This window comes from Macaca fascicularis, chromosome 5 (genome assembly GCF_037993035.2).
Source record: "Macaca fascicularis isolate 582-1 chromosome 5, T2T-MFA8v1.1".
Lineage (NCBI taxonomy): Eukaryota > Metazoa > Chordata > Mammalia > Primates > Cercopithecidae > Macaca > Macaca fascicularis.
Genome location: NC_088379.1, coordinates 117,700,378 through 117,723,008, shown reverse-complemented (window position 1 = coordinate 117,723,008; position 22,631 = coordinate 117,700,378). Strand labels below are relative to the sequence as shown.

At 36.9% G+C, this 22,631-nt stretch overlaps 1 protein-coding gene across 1 annotated transcript in view; it reads right to left on the bottom strand.

Annotated features, from left to right (window-relative positions):
- Nucleotides 1-3,787: 3,787 nt before the first annotated feature.
- FAM241A (family with sequence similarity 241 member A) overlaps nt 3,788-22,631 on the bottom strand; it is a 40,442-nt gene continuing 21,598 nt past the window's right edge. The window contains exon 2 of the mRNA XM_005555695.5: nt 3,788-6,125. Within this exon, the coding sequence (XP_005555752.1) occupies nt 5,880-6,125 (246 nt within the window). The 3' untranslated portion in view covers nt 3,788-5,879. The remainder of the gene's footprint in view (nt 6,126-22,631) is intronic.

Genomic DNA, 22,631 nt, shown 5'->3' with positions numbered 1-22,631 from the left:
ATAGGGAGTGGGAAGAGACACTCAGAAGGTAGAGTTGTAAAAGAGTATTATTTATTAGAAAGAATAACAAAGTATAGACATGTCATTTAACACATATGTCTGGGCTACTAGGACAATGTAATAGTGAATTTCTTCTGCAGCCTAAAATACCACGCTTAAATACTTGAGAATTTCTGCTCACAAAAAAGCTTAAGAGTTTTTTTTTTTTTTTTTTTTTTTTTTTTTTAATTAAAATGTAGGCCAGGCGTGGTGGCTCATGCCTGTAATCCCAGCACTTTGGGAGGCCGAGGCGGGCAGATCACGAGGTCAAGAGATCATCCTGGCCAACATGGTGAAACCTCATCTCTACTACAAATACAAAAATTAGCTGGGCATGTGCCTGTAATCCCAACTACTCCTGCTGAGGCAAGAGAATTGCTTGAACCCAGGAGGCGGAGGTTGCAGTGAGCCAAGATCGTGCCACAGTCCTCCAGCCTGGCAACAGAGCGAGACTTCACCTCAAAAAACAAAACAAAAAATTAAAATGTAGTAAATAAAGTTCTTTTAAAAAATACTGAACACATGTGAAGTTTTGGTAGTATCAGTGACCATACGTATTGCAAAATATCCTTTTTGGAAAAATAGTGAATCAACAAAACACAACACTGAAAATACATTTTCTCCTAAAATACATGAGTGTATAGTGGAAATACTGTATATATATTTCCAAATAACAGCAATATTCTTTTACCAAAAGTGAATAACTTTACAAATTATTATGTATACATCAATCCATGCTCTTTGTGCACAGTAAGTATATTTTTGGAGTAAAAGAACTTCAAAGTACAACAACTCTAGATCTTTTTTGTTAGTGGTCTATATGGAGACCATGAGTAGATGGAGTGGGTTTACTTATTTGATAAATATTTTGAAGGCCTATTATGTCCCAGGCATTGTGTTAGGCACTAGCAATGCAATGACAGACATGTTCTCTTTCCTTGTGAAGCCTATTGATTAATGGAAGAAGCTGATAAATAAGCTATTGCAATATAGCATGAGAAGTGCTGACCTGGGAAGTACAGGGTTGCACATAATGAGAAACCAAGCTATAATGAAGAACCAAAACTGGATTTAAAGGAGTCAGAGAAGTTTCCCTGGAGGACATGATGTCTCACTTGAGATCTTAAGGCTATGTGGATGTTGGCCAATCTGGTGGGGAGCAGTTAAAGAAGGTAAAGCATGTACAAAGTTCTAGAAGTAAGAAAGCATGTCTCATTAAAGAAACTGGGGAAAAGTTCAGTATAGTTGAGTCTTGGAAATGGAGAGTGGCAGTATAGACAGATGAGGTATGCAATAACCAGTACGTGAAGAGCCTTGTAAAACATATTAAGGCATAAGGACTTTATCATAATGAAAACAGAAAGCCACTGAAGATTTAGGTCAAGGATATCAGAATCATATTAGAATAATGCTTTAGAAAGATCTGTAACTAAAAAGTGGAAAATGAAGGTAGGGAGGCTAATCAGGATTCTCAGCATGCCAGGTGAGATGATGGTAGAATGGACTAAGTTAGTGATGCTAGGAATGGAGAGAAGTAGAAAGATTAAATTTTTAGAAGTAAAATAGACTTGGTAATTGGTTACATGTAGGTAGTGTAGGAAATACAGAGTCAAGGATGTCACCTACAACTCCTGCTTGATCTGTTAGGGAAAGGATTGTGTCATTTGCTGAAATGAGAAGCAGGAATTAAAGATTTGGGGGAAGGATCTGAGCTCTTGTTTGGACATGCTGCATCTCGGGTACTATGGGATAACCAAGTGCAAATAAATATTGGGCAAGCAATTGAACATATGAGTCTTACATTCTGTACAGTGCTCTGATCTAGAGATGCAAATTGGGGAGCTGTTAGGGTGCAAATGGTAACTCTGCAGCCATGGGAGTGGTGACATTGCCAAGTTGCTGTGTGGAGTGATGTGAGAGCAGGCTGTTGGACTGAACTCCCAACGCATACCAAAAATTAAATGTTGGGTAGAGAAACAGGAGTTGCAAATGACCTCAAATCCACCAATACTCCTGAAGCCATAGTTTGTAAATAAGTTTATATTCTTTTTGGCCAACTCTATTACCAGGCATGAAAATCTTATTTAATTTTTTCTTGTTTTTTTTGAGATGGAGTTTCGCTCTTGTTGCCCAGGTTGGAGTGCAATGGCACAATCTCGGCTCATCACAAACTCTGGCTGCCGGGTTGAAGTGATTCTCCTGCCTCAGCCTCCTGAGTAGGTGGGATTACAGGCAACTGCCACCACGCCCAGCAAATTTTGTATTTTTTTTTTTTTTAGCAAAGACGGGGTTTCTCCATATAGGTCAGGCTGGTTTCAAACTCCCGACCTCAGGTGATCTGCCCACTTCGGCCTCCCAAAGTGCTGGAATTACAGGTGTGAGCCACCACCCCGGTCGTCTTGATTTTTTGCTTCTTCTCCCTTTAATTGTAAAGTCATAAATTGGCAATGAGAGCATTGAAAAAGCCTGAAACTAATAAACATTTGTGAAGTAACTATTAAAACATCATCTATGAACCACACAAATAGCCTTTGATTGCTCCATACCTGGCTTTGACTATTTTGAGCTTTCTATATTACAACAGATCTTTACTTACACTGTAATTTTTCCTCTATCAATCTGCAACTTTCACCTTTCCTGATTGCCTGGAGAGTCTTTAGTGGATCTGCAGCTTGGTAACAGCCTAGAGAGATTTTCTGTGGTCAAAACATGATTAAACAGAGATTTGTTGGTCAGAAGACAACCATGGACCATAATACCCACAAGGGAAAGATCCAGATGCAGTTTTGGGTGGGGGATTTACCTCATATGCTTTATTTCACAAAATGTGTTCTGTTCCTTACTTTCATATCTGTAGGAACAGACATGTGAATGTGGCCTCTAGGGTGTGCTCATGTATGTTTAACAGCTGGCTTTGAAGGGAAAATAAAAGATCTGATTTGTAGTGTTTACTAATTTTTTTGGTGTAAATACTCCCACCATGCCCAATTTCAAACTACCAACTAGACAGCACTGAAGCCAGAAAAAATGTTCACAGTTGGCTCTTGTAAGCCGGTGCAAGCTCGCTCCAGCACACTACTGGACTAAGAATGATCTGCCTGTAGCCAGGAATGGGAAAATACCTTGCCCATGACAACTTAAGGTATAAGAGAACAGAATTCTACAAAATACAGTCTTTACTTTAAGAAAAATGGATTTACTCATCTACAGTCTGTTTATCTGTAGACTTTGATCTTTTTTTTTTAATTACAGGCTGGCCATATGAGTATGCATTATATAATAACCTTAGCATTGTAACTTCTATTTCTTTATTCATAAGCAATAACAGTTTCTAAAACTGGCTTGTATTTGTGATGAGAATAATTTTCAATCTAATTCCTTTTTCTTTTTTTGAGACGGACTCTTACTCTGTTGCCCAGGCTGGAGTGCAGCGGCTCGATCTCGGCTCACTGCAAGCTCCGCCTCCCGGGTTCACGCCATTCTCCTGCCTCAGCCTCCTGAGTAGCTGGGACTACAGGCGCCCCCCAGCACGCCTGGCTAAGTTTTTGTATTTTTAGTAGAGACGGGGTTTCACCATGTTAGCCAGGATGGTCTTGATCTCCTGACCTCGTGATCCACCCACCTTGGCTTCCCAAAGTGCTGGGATTACAGGTGTGAGCCACTGCGCCTGGCCCAATCTAATTCTTTATACCATGAACCAAATAAATTACCAGTTTTATTTCAGGATATTAGTATAATCTGCATTCTATTTCATAAAAGAAAATATTTTATTTCCATTACATAGGCAAAGTTTGTTTTTTCTCATATCAAAGGCAAATATTTGATGGTATACTGTACTAACAACCAATAATAATATATGTAGAAAGAATAACAGCAAAATATCTTATTTCTTTATATAATTTAATATATACCCTATTAACACCAGTGTGCTGATGCATAGTATTGATAGTATACTAAATAGTTACTATTAAAAATTACTTTAAAAATGTTTTCAACATTAGGTACTGGTGGAACCAGAGCTATTATTTTGTACATAGTATTGTTGATGTGTTCCAAAGGAAAAGTAAAATTTCCAGTAGCATTAGAAAAAAATGTACTTATATTTTATGGAGATATACAAAATCTCATGACGTCTACTGAAAACCTCACAATTCTACTGTGCACTAATAAAAACACCTTTTCAAACAACTTGCACTTATACTGAGTTCATAAAGGTTACTATAAAAATATTGCAAACGCAATAAAAACACAATGATATCGTACAAAGTCTTTTGCTTTTTAAAAGTCAAATTTCAAAAGGCCTGTATTTATATAAATGCACAATACTTTTTAGTGACCCCGACTAACATTTTTGTTTAGGGTTATCTGATTTTAGAAATCTAAGTTGAATGTTCTTCCTTATTTTCTGCTTCAGAATGAGAAGACACTGAGAATGCACAGAGTTTTAGAAATAAGATTTGGTAAAAGCTTTAAAAAGTGGAATAGTGAGCACTCTACATGTTTTACTTGTTGCCCTACCAAAGATAAAAATGCCTGACTGCCCCAATTTTCTGAAATTTAACTTGAATTCTAAATGATCTTAACTACCTCTTTCCTTTATAGTCTTTGAGATGAAAGTGTAAAGATTTTAGGTTCTCTAACAAAATCCAAAATATCACTAAAGCCATTCCCCATTTTCAAATATTTAAAGAAATGCAAATTTCAATATAAAACCTAAAAATGCTGAATTAAGACACCTTAATAACATGGCTAGCCAATTGCTGACATGACTTTAGTCTTAGAAAAATATTATCAAAATTGGCTAAGTTCCAAATTTAAGCATTTAGTTTTATACTGTTAATATTGCACTTTCTGATATAGATATCAAAGAAAAATGATCTGATTTTTTCTTGAAAACAACAGTAAAATATAATTTGTTTTTGTGAAAAAATCCATGTCAAGATAGGAAATACATTGTTTTAAAACTTAGAATAATTGTTATGAAAGAACTATAAAATTACAAATTTCTAAAAAATATATACTGAAAATGTCTCTCTAGGAAAAAATATGCAACTTGTTAGACACAAGAAAATATGGCATTAGCATAGGGTGAAGTCAACTAGGCTATGAGACTTTAAAAACTCACAAAAAGTAGCACCAAATTGTCTGAAACTTCAAATGATATACTAAAGTAGGTCTAGGTCCAAATGTTACATTTTAAAAAAGTTATATTTAACCTGGGAACTTTCCCCAGCAATAATAAATATATTATTTTCAACCCTTAGAAAACATTCTATCTTTACTGATTCTCATCACAATCTTAAGGTAGTGTATGCTAATTATCATTTACCTTAGTTTAGGCTGGGTAGGGACAACTGAAATCCAAATATTTCCCAAATAATATGGGATTATTTGGTGGGGAGGGTTAGTGGGGAGCAGTTTTCTAAGTGAAACTTACTTGTAGCTTATTTCATCCTTTTTCTTCTAAAATGTTTTATTGGAACTCTTTGTAAGAACTAGATTGCTTGATTTGAATTCCATGTCCTGTTATTTTCCCTGTTCACTTTCTGGTGGTGTTAGTTAAGATTTGGTATGAGGATAGAGGTGTATAAAGGGGACAGAGATCATAGTAGTGAAACAAGAGTTTTGAATAAGCTAATGTATATTCAAAATATATATTCAACCCTGTTATGATCAAGAGTTTAGTTTTAAGTAACATCCATGTATAAATTTACTTACAAAACATCCAGCACACAATTTGAAACAAGGCAAACTTTTTCGGTTGTCAAAAAATGAAACATATAACTTCTTCAATTACATATATGGCTACCAAATGTCAAACAATTCCATTCAGCCATGTTTTACTGTTGCACATAAATAATAACAAGGCAAAGAACAGAAACTAGTCCAAGGGCTTGCAGGCCAAGGAACCACAGCATAACCCAAAAGAAAATGACTATTACTGGTTCCACAATTCGTTCACCAAAATACATCCTTGTGAAGCCCATGTTGATAAGGTTTTTGTTCAGTTCACCAAAAAGTGTTCCCATTTTCTTGTAGTCATCTCCAACAGGCTCACCAGTGTGGTTTTGTGAATCTTCAACATCCTTAAAAAAAAAAAAAAAAAAAAAGACAAAACATGAACATAACATGAGAAATATGTAAAGGTCTTTAAGAACCTTAGTTCTTCATCTCCCAAAGTGCTGGGCATACTTGTGATAATTATTCTATAAGTACCTGTTAACTTAATACAATGGGAATGTTCTTTTTGATCCTGGAACTGCACAAAAATGGCTGCTTAAGTGAAGAACCATGTTTGTATTTCTCTTGTGAGTGACCATGATTTCAGAACACCCTTTTCTGCCACTGTCCTGTTTTATGAGGCAAGGCCTGATTGCTCTGTCCTGGTAAGATTCTTTTTTAGACGGTTTATTTGACTCTAAGACTTTAAGAAACCGAGCCTCAGCTGACCAAAGCACGTTTGCTGTTACTATAGAGCAACCCTCAGCCACTACTGCTGTGATCTTTGTCTTAAGCTCAGCTAAGCAGACTTCAGAGCAGGCCCTTGCATAGTTTCCTGTTCATTATACAGACACCCTAAGTGGCTCTTACTAATTTCATCAGGAGAAACAAATAGTTTTAATAAATTTTTTTTTTTTTTTTTTTTTTTTTTTTTTTTTACAATAAGACCAAATGTCTACCCAGTAGGTAGTATCCCAGAAAATGTCTACATGCACCCAATTATACATACCAAAAGTATTATTTCTATTATCTTCCAGTCGTATTACAATTAAGGCCAAGACAGTAAGCTACTGTCTCTTGGCTTCAAACCGACTCTTTGGAATTCTGCAAGCATTTGTGTCTCCCTGTTAGGCTCTGCCAATACAGGGACCAGCGTGATACTTCACAAGTAGAGAAGGAAGAAGGAATTTGCTGTTTCCTTCAGATGGGTTTCTTAATTCTGTTAAGTCTCACTCTAGCAACAATTCTTCACTCTGACAGCAACAGTGCCTGCTAGTAGTAGCAGCTGATTGCAATTTGGAGGTTTTCCAACACTTGTAGAACCAATCTCAATGTGCTTTCTTGAGATGCCAGCACCTATTACTGGGTGCTTCGTCCTCAGATACCTGGTTCCCAGGTCTACAGGCTCCCTCCTCTGAACTCAGAGAAATCAGCACCAGGCAAGCAGTGACCTTGGCCTCCCAAAGTGTTGGAATTACAGTCATGAGCCACCGCACCCGGCTATTTTAAAAATTACTTTTGGATTTTCACTTATATCAGAAAAAGACAGAAAAACAAAATGTTGTAGAGTTATCTAGGGAGTTCACGTCCAGGCTGCAACACTTAAACTAGCTGAGTGACATGACCTTAGCCAAATTACTTCACTTTTTCTGAACTTCAGCTTTCTAATCCATAAAATGATTTATGTGATCCTTTTTTGATACTGATAGTTTTCTCTTAAGTTATAATTTGTGGATCTTTTTTTTTAAAAAAATTGATTTCTAAATTATTTTTTTCTTCACTGATATATTACAATTGGGTCAATTTTATGTTTCTTGTACTGTGATATATGATCTATAACAATATACTACATTTTTTTAAAAAAAAACCTTGTTCTTGCCTAACATTAAAGCTTTCTTTTCTTTAGGGTAGAACTTGAAGAGTCCTCGATTTAGTATGTAATTCTGCTGATCCCTCATCCCTCTCTGTTTCTCCAGTGTTTAGCATGTTGATACTGGTTCTGGCCCTTTTATTCTTCATTTTTTACTAAAATTCTTAAAAATCTTTTTTTTTTTTTTTTTTTTTTTTTTACTCTTCCCAATTTCTTGTAATCTATGCACTCACTGTACTTTGGGGTTTTTTTGTTGTTACTGAAGCTTTTTAAGACTTTTTTTTTTCAGTATTTTTGTGGTTTTAGTACGAAGAAAGTACCCTAATCTGGATATGGTAGGTACTGTCTGAAGGTTTAAATTCTTTGTAAAATAAATAAAATCTACAAATGCTTGTGGGTTTTTCAGGGGAAGAAGGAGGTGTTGCAACACTTAAATCAAAATAGAGAGTTAGTAAATCAGGCCAGGTGAGGAGACGGCAATGCTCACATTATCTCAGATCTTGAGAACAGCTGGTGGGATTGAGACTGGAAGTTGAAGACCCAGTAAGGACAGGTCTGGGAAAGCTGTGGCTGTCGCCACCTGCTTCTTCTTTTTTTTAATTACAAAAAATTTTACACACAAAACTAGAGAAAATAGTATAATAAACCTACATACCTATCAACCAGATTCAGTAATTTCTAAAACTTTGCCACCTTACTGAAATACTTCTTAATCTGGGCAATCTAACAAAGAAGAAAAACGTTTAAAAAAATCACTAGACTAATGCCTAAAAGTAACATATCTTCACAAATGAAGTTCTGTAGAAACATCAAATATATCCAGCAATGAATTGGATAGGGGGTTCAAACAACCCTAAAGGAAGACATTTAAGAATGTGGAAAGGGTATCAGTTTCCAGGCAGGCAAAAGAAAAAAAAAAAAAAAAAGAATGTGGAGAAGGAAAATAAGCACTATTCTTCAATCAGTGAGATTATAGTCAATCTCATTCCAGTATTTTATGTATCTAGGCTATCCTCTCAAATAACACAGTTCTAAAGGATACAAAGACTGGTGTGTTGGTAAATGTTTAACAATGGGCTTTGTTGGGGGTTGGGGGAAGCTCTATTTTACAGTGTTTGCCAATTCTGTTGTGATTTCCAGTTTCTGTAGTGTTAGTACTTCCACTGTGGCCAATTTCAAACTATTAACAGCCAATTCACAAAGTTCCTGAACATTTAACAACTTGCTCTTTGAGGACTGGTAGGAGCCAGCACCAGCACTTCACTGTAGGAATAAGAGATACCTGAAATAAGTTGAGGTAAAGAACTGCATGGTTACAGTTGATGAGTTTGATCCCTCCCTTCTTTCTGTCAATTGGTGCGTTTCTATGTTTTTTTTTTTAAGTTTACAAAATTGACAAGCTGAGATAATTAAGTAGAATTAACTCATTACAAATGTATTGCAATTGGGTAAATTGTATTAAGAAAGGACTATATTATGACTTGAGTTATGAGATACAATGAAATGCATGTGGTGTCACAAAACTACCACAAGTAACAGCATATTGCTTTTTCTGGATTGTCTCATGAGCTATCAAAAGGTCATCCAATTCAATTATTTTTAGAAGTTCTTATTTACAATAAAATTTAAACCATCTGGCTGATTTGTGAGGAAGAGGGCTCTCTTGATGCTCCCTAGGTTAGTGAATGGCACCATCATCCATATACCAGATCCAAAGGTCAGAACTCTAAGGCATTCTTGACCCCCTCCCTCTTTCTCTTCCTCATGACCCACATCGAGGTCATCACCATATCCTCTTTGTTTTACCTTCTAAACATTACTTTAAAGTGTATACACTATTCCATCTACTGCTATAATCCTAAGAATCTACTAAGATCTCTTGACTATTCCAATAGTTTCCTAACACTGCTATTGCACAAGTCCATTAGCTCCCCTATAATCTATATACCACAATGTAGCCAGAGTGGTTCTTTCCAAGTGCAAATTCAATCATGCCACCTCCATCCTGCTTTTAAGATCAAGGCCAAAATCTTTAACATGATCTATGAAGCCCTGCTTAGTCTGGCTTCTATCTGAGTCTCTGGTCTCATTCTGTCATCAGCCTTCCTCTGTCTGTTTTCAGCCACATAGGTCTTTCAGCTCTTGCTCACCACAAGGATTTGCACATACTATTTTCTCTGCTTAAAAAATTATTTCCTCTCTCCTTTGCTTAGTTAAGGCATCCTCTTCTTTTGGTCTTAGCTTAAGCTTCAACTCAGTCTCACGGCATCAGATAATACTCTTTCAATGCATTCTAACTCAATGCCAATGTGTGTTATTATTTGATTAATGTCTACCTGTACTATAAGCTTCATGAAGTAGGAGCAGTATTTATTTTTGCTGGCCACCGATAGCCTCTGATATGAATATGTAGCAAAGGCTATGTCCTGGGAATAGCAGCATATAGAAACATCTCAATAAATATTTGTCGAATAAACAGGAAGAATTTATCATGTGTCTTTCTGGCAGGCATTAGAGAAGTATTTGATAGAGTCTCTACTTTGCTCCTTTTTTTTTTTTTTGGCCAAACAAAAGATGGGCACTATTTTCCAAAATATTATTTACTACAGTAATCTGAAAACCATGTATATATTTTTATGGGATTAGCAGTATTTCTGTTGTGGATATTACTCAGCATCTAGTCTTCTTTCCTCTTGCCTATTAGAACCTTAAATCCAGCCTTCATTCTTCAGGTGAAGTGAATTCTACCTACTCAGTTCCAGAGATGATTCTAAGAATAATTTTCTCTTTACTAGAGCTAGTTTTGGAAAGTATGTGATTCACTTTGGAACAATGACTTTTGCATGTCTTTTGAAAAAATTATTCCTAGCTCTTCTGGGTCATCTTTGGAAAGTTATTCTTATTTTCTTTTATTTCTCCACATATACTCCTCAAGTAAAGAGAACTTGTGTTTAATATTAGTTTTCTATTGCTTCCATAAGAATTATAAATGTAATGGTTTAAACCAACATAAACGTATTATTTTATAGTTCTATTAGAAGTCATTTTTGCAGGACTGAATTTCTTTCTAGAGGCTCAAAAGAATCTATTTCCGTACTTTTCCAGTTGCTAGAGCTGCCCGTATTCCTTGGCTTCTGGGCCTCTTCTTTTATCTTCAAAGCTAGCAGTACTGCACCTCTTTGACCATTCTTCAGTAGTTAACATTTTCCTCTGACCATAGTGAGAAAAAGTTCTTTTTTTAAAATTTATTTTACAAATGTATCAGTCTGCAATGAATTGAAAAACAAAAACCTAGCTTTTCACCACATTTTGAGAAAACACTGGTATAACGAACACCTGTATTTTTTACTGCCTATATTTAATTGTTGTTAACAAACAGAGAAATACAGAATTCTTCATAGAGAAATACTGTATAAAGAGGACATAAAATTAGGGGCCTCAAAAGTTTTAATTTTAAATTATTTCTTTAGCTCTTTTTAAAATCATTTCAACTTTTATTTTAGATACAGGGGGTACATGTGCAGGTTTGTTACAAGGGTATACTGCATGATGCTGAGGTTTGGGGTATATATTCCATCACTCAGGTAGTGAGCATAGTACCCAATAGGTAGTTTTTCAACCCACACTCCACTTTCTTCCTCCTCCCTCTGGTAGTCCCCAGTGTCTACTGTTGCCATCCTTATGTCCATGAGTACCCAATGTTTAGCTCCTACTTATAAGTGAGAACACGTGGTATTTGGTTTTCTGTTTCTGCATTAATTTGGTTAGGACAGTGGTCTCCAGCTATATCCATGTTGACTGCTGCAAAGGATATGATTTTGTTCTTCAGGCTGTGCAGTATTACATAGTGTGTGTGTGTGTGTGTGTGTGTGTGTGTGTATATATATATATATATATATATCACATTTTCTTTATGCAATCCACCATTGATGGGCACCTAGGTTGATTCTGTCTTTGCTATTGACAGTAGTACTATGATGAACATATGAGAGCACGTGTCTTTTTGTAAAACAATTTATTTTCTTTGGGTATATATGTAGTAATAGGATAGATGGGTCAAATGGTAGCTCTGTTTGAAGTTCTTTGAAAAATCTCCAAACTGCTTTCCACAGTGGCTGAACTAATTCATATTCCCATCAATAATGTATAAGCATTCCCTTTTCTCCACAGCCTCGCCAGCATCTGTTGTTTTTTGACTTTTTAATAACAGCCATTATTATGCCTAGCATAGTATTTTCTTATAAAATTATTTCTTTATATATCTATGTTCTGTCACTAGCTTTGAACCCGCTAAGGGTATTAAGGGCAATAAACATGTCTTACAAATTTTACATTAGTACTTTGTATATTGCACTGTGCCTGGTCCATCATAGTCTCATAATAAGTATTCGTTGAAGGAAAAATGGAAATATTCTACAATAACATACTATGCAAAAAGCCCACAAAAATTTAAAACAAAGAAAACTTAAATGTAATATCAATATTCATTGTATTCTCCCATGAGCATAGTTGTGAAATTTTTCAAATATTTATAAATTCTGGACTAAATTACAGAAAATGAGAGCTGCTAGCTAAAACTTACATGCTCAGTATAATTCCTAACCCACTGTGTTTTAAGGGCAGACACTAATATGAACAGATGAGTTCTTAGGGGTCTGATTCTCTGTCAAGATGCCTGTAATTTTCAGAGTAATAGTACTGGTAGTGTTATTAATGGTAGAATAGGAAAGCTAACCCAAGTGCCTCCTATGTAACATGCACTGTGTTTTATGTGCATTATCTTGTTTGATCTTTGCAACAATCTGTAAAGGAGGCACTATTATTTCCCCCCATTTATAGATAAGGAAACTGTAAAGTTTAAGAGGAATTAAATGTCTGGACATTGACCTATACTTAGTAATTGAAGGATCTATGACATGAACCTAGATATTCTTACTCCAGGGGACCCACCATTAATCCCTACACTGTACACCCTCCAGTTATTATTACATTAGTAACTAGCATCTAGTTAATGCTGCTTAGTTTTCAGAGAAATTTTTATGTACTCCACCTCTGAAAAAATAAGCTATATAAATACACTTTTACTTTACACAGAATGAATACATTTTACACAGCAAAATGAATATTACTTTTTTCCTTTACATCTTTTCTCACAGTTTACAGAATACCTAAAAGTATTCAAGCAGAAAAGTTGTTCAAATTTTTATTTTCGTCTTGTACAAAAATTTAAACTATGTAAAGCTATTTGCAGCAGGTTAGTACATTTTCACAGCTTTTAAAAGTAGTAATGAATTCAGATTCAAATGTGAAAAAAAAAGACTCGGCAAGAATGAAGAGATACGTGGTTGGCAGAATTGCAGTAAGACAACAAACAAAAAACCTCCCCTACAAACAATAAGCAAACCCATAAGACTTCACTAAACCAGTACATGAGTGCAGAAATACAGATGGAGCTTTTTTCCTGTTCTAACGTTAATCACCTTTGTCTTTGCCAAAATTTATTCTTTGTATGTGAGGTCCCAATGGAAAAACATTTGTCAAATGTAGTTTCCTTTGTGGTTTCACAGAGAGTACTGACTGTGACATGCACATGAAGAGTGTTCTCACCAAAACAGTGACATTCTTTTTTTTGTCCATGATTAAAGACATACGTAAAAATAGAGGGGTGTTCTAATTGATTCAAAATCCTTCTTAAAAGATACCCAAAATTAATCATGAGAAATTAAAGGCAAACCCGTAAGTAATCACTGGATTTTTGAGAAGCATCTTCAAAGATAATTAAATCACAGTCTCTTACTTTAGAAATTAGGAATGAAGAGGTTAAGTACCATAGCCCATTAACAAAAAACCAAGGCTTTGGTAGCAAACAGGACAGATTCAAATCCTGCTCTGTCATGTATCAGCTGTGTGACATTGGGCAAATTACTTAACCACTGACTCTCAGTTTCTTCACCCATAGAATGTGTATAATAATACCTACTTTATAGAGTTGTTGTGATAAGAAAACAGATAAAAGCTTTTTGAATAAGCACTCAATATATGGTAATTATTATTACTATATTTTTGGCAGAATTTGTATCTCGTGATTTTTACTGCTATTCTCTATTGTACCATGCTGCCTGAGATAATTAATGCCTTAGTGATCATCTTTCTCATGATAATTAAGTTCAGTTGTATTTTTTTCAAGTGTTATGACAATTTAATTATATAGAAATTGAAGTGGGATGTTTTCTATTGAACATCCCTACCCACAGAACAATCTGTGCACATTAATATTGGTAGAACCTGTTTACTCACTTTGGAAATGGCACAAGTTACATTCTATAAACAGGCTTTTGCTGAGTGAGTTGACAATTTAAGATTCACCAACTGTCTTCCTGTGTCCAGTATTACATGTTGTTGTGTTAATGCATATCATTACATATGCAGTACTGAAAGTCTGCTGTTTTTGCCTGCCTAGTATATATACCATATATTCTACTTGATTTAACTTTGGGGAAGCCATACTTTACCTGCTCTTAGTCCATGTGTTGGTTGAAGATGTCTCCATTCCCCAGCTCCAAGCCTGACCAATAAGAACATTTCATTTTCTTTCCTTTTTTTTGAGACAGAGTCTCGCTTTGTCGCCCATGTTGGAATGCCACAGTGTGATCTCGGCTCACTGCAACCTCTGCCTCCCGGGTTCAAGCGATTCTCCTGCCTCAGCCTCCTGAGTAGCTGGGATTACAGGCGCCCGCCACCGCACCCAGCTAATTTTTGTATTTTTAGTAGAGACAGGGATTCACCATGTTGGCCAGGCTGGTCTCAGAACTCCTGACCTCAGGTTATCCACCCACCTCAGCCTACCAAAGTGCTGGGAGTACAGGCGTGAGCTACCACGCCTGGCTGAACATTTCATTTTCTTGGGCATGTACTTACTTAATGAATGAGTATGTAATGCAAGACAGGTCAATGAAAGCTCTAGTCAAGACTTTACTGCAACTATTGAAAAAGAGACAGGTTTTTGTTTTTTTTTTGAAAAAAACAAACAAATTATAGTTAGATAGCTGGTGAGATGTAGGCCATATTACTAGGAGGGGAAAAAGCTTGCTAAGAACAAAGCCAACATAAAGTAAAGCCAAGAAATGGATAGAGACAGTTTCATTGACACAATTTCAGTACTCGGATATAGCTAGCATATCTACTTTTGGTCTTTTTCATAACATGAGCCAATAAATTCCTATTTTCCAAAATCTAGTACGAGTTGGATTTTTGTCACTTGAAACCAAGAGTTCTGACTATAGATGATGATAATAATAATAGCTACCACTAATCAGAATTTACCCATATGCTAGATATTGTGGTAAACACTTTACACATTCAGCCAGGGACTAGTAGCTTGGAGATTCCCACTCTGGCAACTGACAGAGAAATGCCTTGGGCATATACACAGTTTTTCAGACTGCCAGGGATGACTGTGATGTCATTTTAAAGCCTGGCTTCCAAGGAGTAAGGGGTCAGAATAGTTTATTGTTCAATTGGTGTTTGGTCAGATGTTGAATTTAAGCCCCTTGTGCCATTGAGGCTATTGTCCTGTGTTGATGGGTCTATGTACAGCACGGAGAATGCTTTCAAGTCTACCCCATATCCTACTATAATTGCTCCTGAGTGGGTGTAGCCTAGCACATGAGCCCTGCTTTCTCAATTCTCACAGTTGACTTTGATCCCAGGAAGGCTATTCTTGGCTCTTTCCCTGGTTCTCTCTTTAAAACTTCTGGCTGCTGTGTTGTTTTGATGGTGCCACTAGTAATATGTTTTGATATATTATGGCGCTATCAGCCTCCTTTTAATTGCTCTTCACCAAGCTCTGTATTGCTTTCAACAACAAATTTAGTCATGAAGTTCTCCATTCCCTTTCCCAATTAAACAAAGTCCTCTCAGGGAAATCTATGGAGCTCTTCACTCATAAGATCTGCATTTCCTCCTGGGCAGGGCTCCTGCACCATTGCACTAGTTTTCCCTGGGGTGACACCCTGCTGTAAAATTACACACTTGAGGTTGGGGAGCAGCCCCTGGTTTTCCTGGGTTACCTCTCCTGGGAGGGAACCTCTGCCCTACAATGAGTGCAGGGAGGGGAAGGCTGGGCCTCTGTGTTCTCGACTTGCTGTGCCTCACTTAGAGACTGGTTGGGGGAACACAGACTTGGTCCTCTCAGCTATGCCTACCTGGAATTGAGATTCCACAACACAGAGCTAGGAGGAGGAGGGGCAGAGAGCTGAGAAACACCAGAGGCCTACTCCTCCAGGGCGAAACTGTAGTCTGAGATTTAGTATATTTTCTTGAATGAATAATTCTCTATTTGCTGAATACCTCGAGGATGGTTCTTAGAGACTTTAAAAGATTGCTTTATTTTGTTTTGCTTAATAATTTTCAACAGTTAAATTGCTGCTTTGCATTCCTTACCTCATTGTTCTGGAAACCCTACCTTGGTTATTTCTGGACATTACTTTTGATGGTGAACTGTGGGACAACTTCTGTGAGGCTGAATCAGAGGATGCTATATGGTAGGTAGCTAGTTCTCTGGAATGAGTACTGGGACCGTAAGCACCTTCAAGAGTGTTTATTATTCTTCACATGTCCTGTGATCAAATTCTCAGTATAAAAGTTTGACTTATGAGGATCCATTTAATCAGGCAGTTCTTACTAACATTAAAAAAAGGCTTTAAATGTACACTTGAAGATTAAATGAATTAAAAAATGGCTCCCTTTTTCTCCTTCTTCACTAAATTTTCACAAATATCATCAAGTAGGCAATTTTCCGTCATTATGCAGTAGTCTGCCAAGTACTTTAGCTGGTAATTAACTCATTTTTTCATTAAGCCTAAAGAAAGTTAACCAGAAACCCAAATCTCAGAATAGTCCTGTTTTTTCCTTAGTTGCTTTCAATACATTAAATGTCACTCTCAAACCTATTTTTTAGAAAAACTTTTAGCACAATTAAAATACTTTCTATCATTATATATAACTCTCTGGAGAAGTTCTTTAAAAATGTAGAACTATAAAAAGTAAATCAAGAATGCTCTGCGAACATTAAAATGGTCTCCTCTTCTATGGCCCACATTAAATCTCTGGCAGGGCAGGGCATAGTGGCTCACACCTATAATCTCAGCACTTTGGGAGGCTGAGGTGGGCAGATCATTTGAGTTCAGGAGTTCAAGACCAGCCTGGGCAACACAGTGAGACCCTAACTGTACAAAAAAATACAGAAATTAGTGGGGTATGGTGGTGGGCGCCTGTAGTCCCAGCTGCTCAGGAGGCTGAGGTAGGAAAACAGCTTGAGCCCAGGAGGCCGAGGCTGCAGTGCACCACTGCACTCTAGCCTGGGTGACAAGGCCAGACCTTGCCTCAAAACAAACAAAATATCTGGCAGCCCAGAAAGAAAAAAAAACAGCAAATATAAACATATTAATGTACAAATGAACAAATAAAACTATGCTGTCATTTATATTCAGCATAACATTTATGATTATTTTGCTTTAAAAACTCTTTACTCTCTAGAACCAATTCAACAAACATTTTTTCTGGTACCTATAAAGCATTAAATAAGACTACATCCTTAACTTTGAGAAAGCTAATAATCTAGTGTGGAGGTTAACATTTATAAACAAATACATATATTTTAAGGCAAAATGTGATCACCATTTAAGAGCTGCAAAATGCTTGGCATTTAGTTCAAGAAAGGTCAATTTGGTCAAAAACTAAATCAAAAGAATTGGCAAAAACCCCACTAATGCACTGCTTTCAAGTATGTAAATGATGCTGTAAAAAATGATATGGTGGCCGGGCGCGGTGGCTCAAGCCTGTAATCCCAGCACTTTGGGAGGCCGAGACGGGCGGATCACGAGGTCAGGAGATCGAGACCATCCTGGCTAACACGGTGAAACCCCGTCTCTACTAAAAAATACAAAAATCTAGCCGGGCGAGGTGGCGGGCGCCTGTAGTCCCAGCTGCTCGGGAGGCTGAGGCAGGAGAATGGCGTAAACCTGGGAGGCGGAGCTTGCAGTGAGCTGAGATCCGGCCACTGCAGTCCAGCCTGGGCAACAGAGCAAGACTCCGTCTCAAAAAAAAAAAAAAAAAAAAAAAAAATGATATGGTGTGTTTAACCGCTTTAGTATTATTATGTAAAAGGATAGCTGGTTATAGCTGTCCTATACCACGAACTGATTCTGTGGTTTACAAAACATCTTCACTTCAGAATTTAGTCACCTGCAAAGACTCATTTCTTGCTTTTTATTCCTCTTTATCTCAAAGGCTGTCCCTATGTAGATATGCTCTGAAATATGTAAGCCTTGAAAACAACAATGCTTAAATGAAATTTTTAACTTATTTCATGACACATTTATTAATTTAAAAAATGAACATTAATTGAATAGTATGTGCTGGGCAATGTTTTCAGTACTATGATCTTCAAAACATAAAGGAAATTGAGGAAGAAAGATTACATAATTTAGTCAAGATCTATTAGTAATTGGTGGAATCTAGACACATTCAGGCAATCTGGCTCTAAAGCCTATGTTCTAAAGCCTACATTATATGCTTCATTATAAATATAAAATCAGCCTTGTGATGATTCACATTCTAATTGTTTCAATGTATCAGTTTTTAAAAGCAGTTCAGTTATACTTGTCTTGATTCACTTATATTCAGCAAAAATAATCCTTTTTTTTTTTTTTTTGAGATGGAGTCCTGCTCTGTCACCCAGGCTGGAGTGCAGTGGCACGATCTCGGCTCACTGCAACCTCCACCTCCAGGGTTCATGCCATTCTCCTGCCTCAGCCTCCTGAGTAGCTGGGACTACAGGTGCCCGCCACCATGCCCAGCTAATTTTTTATATTTTTAGTAGAGAAGGGGTGTCACTGTGTTAGCCAGGATGGTCTAGATCTTCTGACCTCGTGATTCACCTGCCTCGGCCTCCCAAAGTGCTGGGATCACAGGCGTGACCCATCGCGCCCAGCCATAAACTCAAGATTTTACAATCTTCATAACAAAACAAACGATGATACTTAGAACTGAATCACTTGGGCCTTTCTCTCCTTATCTCCTCCCAGTTCAAAATGCTTGCATCTTTTAATAGCCAGCATTATCTTAGATCTGCAGTTGGCTCATCACACTCAAGCCTTAGCACAATCTTCTTTGTAGTTTTTATTTTTCTGGAAAATTGGCTTAGCTTGCTCCCCATAGCCACTCTGTTTCCTGTCATAACACCGCTTTCCCTGGGCATACAGAGAATCATCACCCTTCTTGTACTGTGTCATTTTGTGGGGTTGGTGCTTGCCACACTTCATACAGAAGTCCAGTGGGTTTTAGGAATGTTTACCATGTTTGTGGGGGTGCTATCGGCACAAAAAGAAAGTAAAAATAATAATTTTAAAATGGTTTTGTGGTTTTTGCATTTTTTTCCTGTACAATAACAGCTTCTTGTTTTATACACACATCTGGCTCACTATAGTATAGCACCTGGTCTCAATTGTCATACTTACTATTTGACCAGGATTTTAAAAATTTCATCTTTTCTTAAAAATAAAAAACAAAACCAATCTCTAACCTTTAATCCCATTCCTACCCCCAGAAGAAAAGAAAAACTACAGAAGTTGGCACAAAGACTAAGCACAGTGAGCACTTCAAAGGTGGGCTTTTTTTTTTTTTTCCCTATTTCTAACTGTATCCAGTTGAGAGAGAAAATGTATCATATTTGGCCAAAAAATAACTGCTTGCTTTCCCCTGAAATTTTCTTGCCTTAATACTATAGTTGTCCCCCTTACCCAGTTTCTCTTTTCCCAGTTTCAGTTAGCTATAGTCAGCTGTGGTCTGAAAATATTAAATGGAAAATTTCAGAAATAAATAATTTGTTAAGTTTTAAATTGTGGGCCATTTTGAGTATAGCGATGAAATCTCACACCATCTTGCTCTATCCTGCTTGGGACATGACTCAAGCTTTTGTCCAGCGTATCCATGCTGTTGACACAATCCACCCATTAGTCGCTTAGTAGTCACCTCAATTATTAGATTGACAGATCACAAGAAGGGTGAGTATGATACAATAAGATTATTTTGAGAGAAAGAGAGACCACATTCATACAACTTTTATTACAGTGTATTATTATAATTGTTCTAATTTATTCTTATTGTTAATCTCTTACTGTGTCTTTACTTATAAATGAAATGTAATCATAGCTATGTACACATAGGAAAAACAGTATATATAGGGTTCAGTACTATTATCAATTTCAGCATCCACTGGGGGTCTTCGAATGTATCCCCTGCAGATAAGGGGGGACTACTGTATGTGCTTAATGACTAAGAACGATGAACTTCTAACATGAGCAGAATGTGCTCCAATGATCATGGAAAGGCGGCCTTTCTAGAAAACATAATTTTAAACTAAATTTAGTTATAGAGAGACCGAAAGAAGGAAGAAGAATGACAGAAAGAAATTAGTTTGGAGTGAGTCTCAGAGGGATTTTAGACTAAAAAATATTTTCCCAACAAACAACTGGAATTTTGTTCCACTTAATCCACTCCACCATCCCACTCAACCTCTCCAAAGAAAGGCTTTTTGAAAAATGCCTTGTTACCTTCTTATAAAAGGTCAGGAGTCTCACATTTGTGAAACACAAGTAAGACACAGTATCATACAGGAAAAGAAGATAAACAAATACATGACAATACACACCAAGAAAGAAGCAGAATTTTAAAAGCCTCTGGATTAGTTATATATTTAGTCCTTTTGGCTTCTATTTTCTCCTTGCAGTTGAGAATACATAGTGTCTACCATTTCAACTATGAATTCATAGCTATGTTTTCTCCCCATGCCCTGACTTCCTACAGTCTCCAATTTCCCTGTTTCTTTTAGGCTGCTAAGTGTTATTGGTAAAAATTGTGTTGAGATGCTTCACTATAAAATTATGTTGTCTCAATGTTCCTGGTACTCCTTCCATACTCCCAAATCCTTTCAGTCACCTCTTGATAATTGTCCATCCAATTCCTGAAGGTTGTTTTGGATCTTTCTCACTCTTTTGTTGTCTCTTTCTTAGAGGTGTTGCCATTTCTTTTTAAGATTAGCATTTACTCATAATCCCAACTCCTCTTATTCATGCATCTAAGTACAAAAATAGATTTTACACTGTAACATATACCTTTTCATTCCTTAAGCAAAATATAGATCCTGATTGGAACTGGATTAGTTTGTGTGTTTGATGAGTCACTTCCTTTTAGGACAAAATGAAGAAAAGCAATAATATTCAAAATCAGAGGCACCAGAAAGAATCTGAGGCACTAACTAGATGAGGACTAATTCTTAAAAACATTGAATGTATCACTGATGCCGCTCTTCTAGTAGTTTGGCCAGCATCTGTTGAAAGAATTATCAACATTTATGATTTTTTTTTTTTTTTTTTGAGACGGAGTCTTGCTCTGTCACCCAGGCTGGAGTGCAGTGGCGCAATCTCGGCTCACTGCAAGCTCCGCCTCCCGGGTTCACCCCATTCTCCCGGCTCAGCCTCCCGAGTAGCTGGGACTACAGGTGCCCGCCACCGCGCCTGGCTAATTTTTTTTTGTATTTTTAGTAGAGACGGGGTTTCACCGTGGTCTCGATCTCCTGACCTTGTGATCCGCCCGCCTCGGCCTCCCAAAGTGCTGGGATTACAGGCGTGAGCCACTACGCCCGGCTAACATTTATGATTTTTGTAAATACTTCTTTTAAATTAAATTTTAGGATAGGAGTTTTAAGTTTGTACCTAGTCCAAGGTAAAGCTATATGGAAGATTGAAGACTATTTTGCTTATGCTGTTGTATCTTTTCCATATTATATTTAAAGAGTTGAACATGTAGGCATGACTAATAGAAGTATCAAAGGCTGGGTGCCAGGGCTCACGCCTGTAATCCCAGCACTCTGGGAGGCCGAGGCAGGCGGATTACTTGAGGTCAGGAGTTCAAGACCAGACTGACCAATATGCTGAAACTCGTCTCTACTAAAAATACAAAATTAAGCCAGGTGTGGGGGCGCACGCCTGTAATCCCAGCTACTTGGAAGGCTGAGGTGGAAGAATCGCTTGAATCTGGGAGGTGGAAGTTTCAATGAGCTGAGATTGCGCCATTGCACTCCAGCCTGGGCAACAGGAGCCAAACACTGTCTCAAATTAAAAAAATAAATTCAAATATAGGAACCATCCTTGTTAGAACTAAGTTTCTTTTAAAATTAATTTATCAATAATTTCTTAGTAAGATCTATGATGGAATTTTGTCTCATAGCAAAGTTAACAGTACTTACAAATCTGACAATTTTTCAAAAAGCTATGAAAATGCCATTCATATATATTAATTGTTTGGGAGTTTATTGTTTCCTGTACAATAACAGCTTGTTTTATACATTCCACTTTCTGTCAAACCCATTGACTTGGCTGATTTTTTTCTTTGCAGTTCTGAAATAACTACTGCTGGACAATTCTTATTAAATGAAGTATCTATTAAGCTATCAATCATTTGAACTAAGTAGGGAAAAAAGTTTAATTGCTTTTCATTATTTATAGGACTAAAGAGTCTGTAGGAATCTAGTCTTGTAGATAAAGAAATGTGTGTGAATCTGTGACATTTCTTGTGAAAAAACTCTTTGAAAAACAGTATATCTACATAAAGTCACCTTATTTCATAACGAAGTATATTAGTTGTTTTAATTTTAGGTGAATGGTGATATAGTGAAAATTATTAGAAGTTTTATGCTTACTGTAATACAGTTTGTGCTTACATACCAAAGTTATGATCCTCTCCTCTCAGCAAGTTTTGCACCTGCATTTTATGCAAGATGTGCTGTGCCCTACTTGTGGCAAGCCTGAACAGACCTGACTGATTTGCCAGACTGATTGCTGCTTACTTTCAGGAAGCCACACACTGGTTCTTGATGTCTGTCATGTCCTCCTTGAGAATCTTTGATTACTAAGCTTCAACTCAGCTAAATCACAATCCT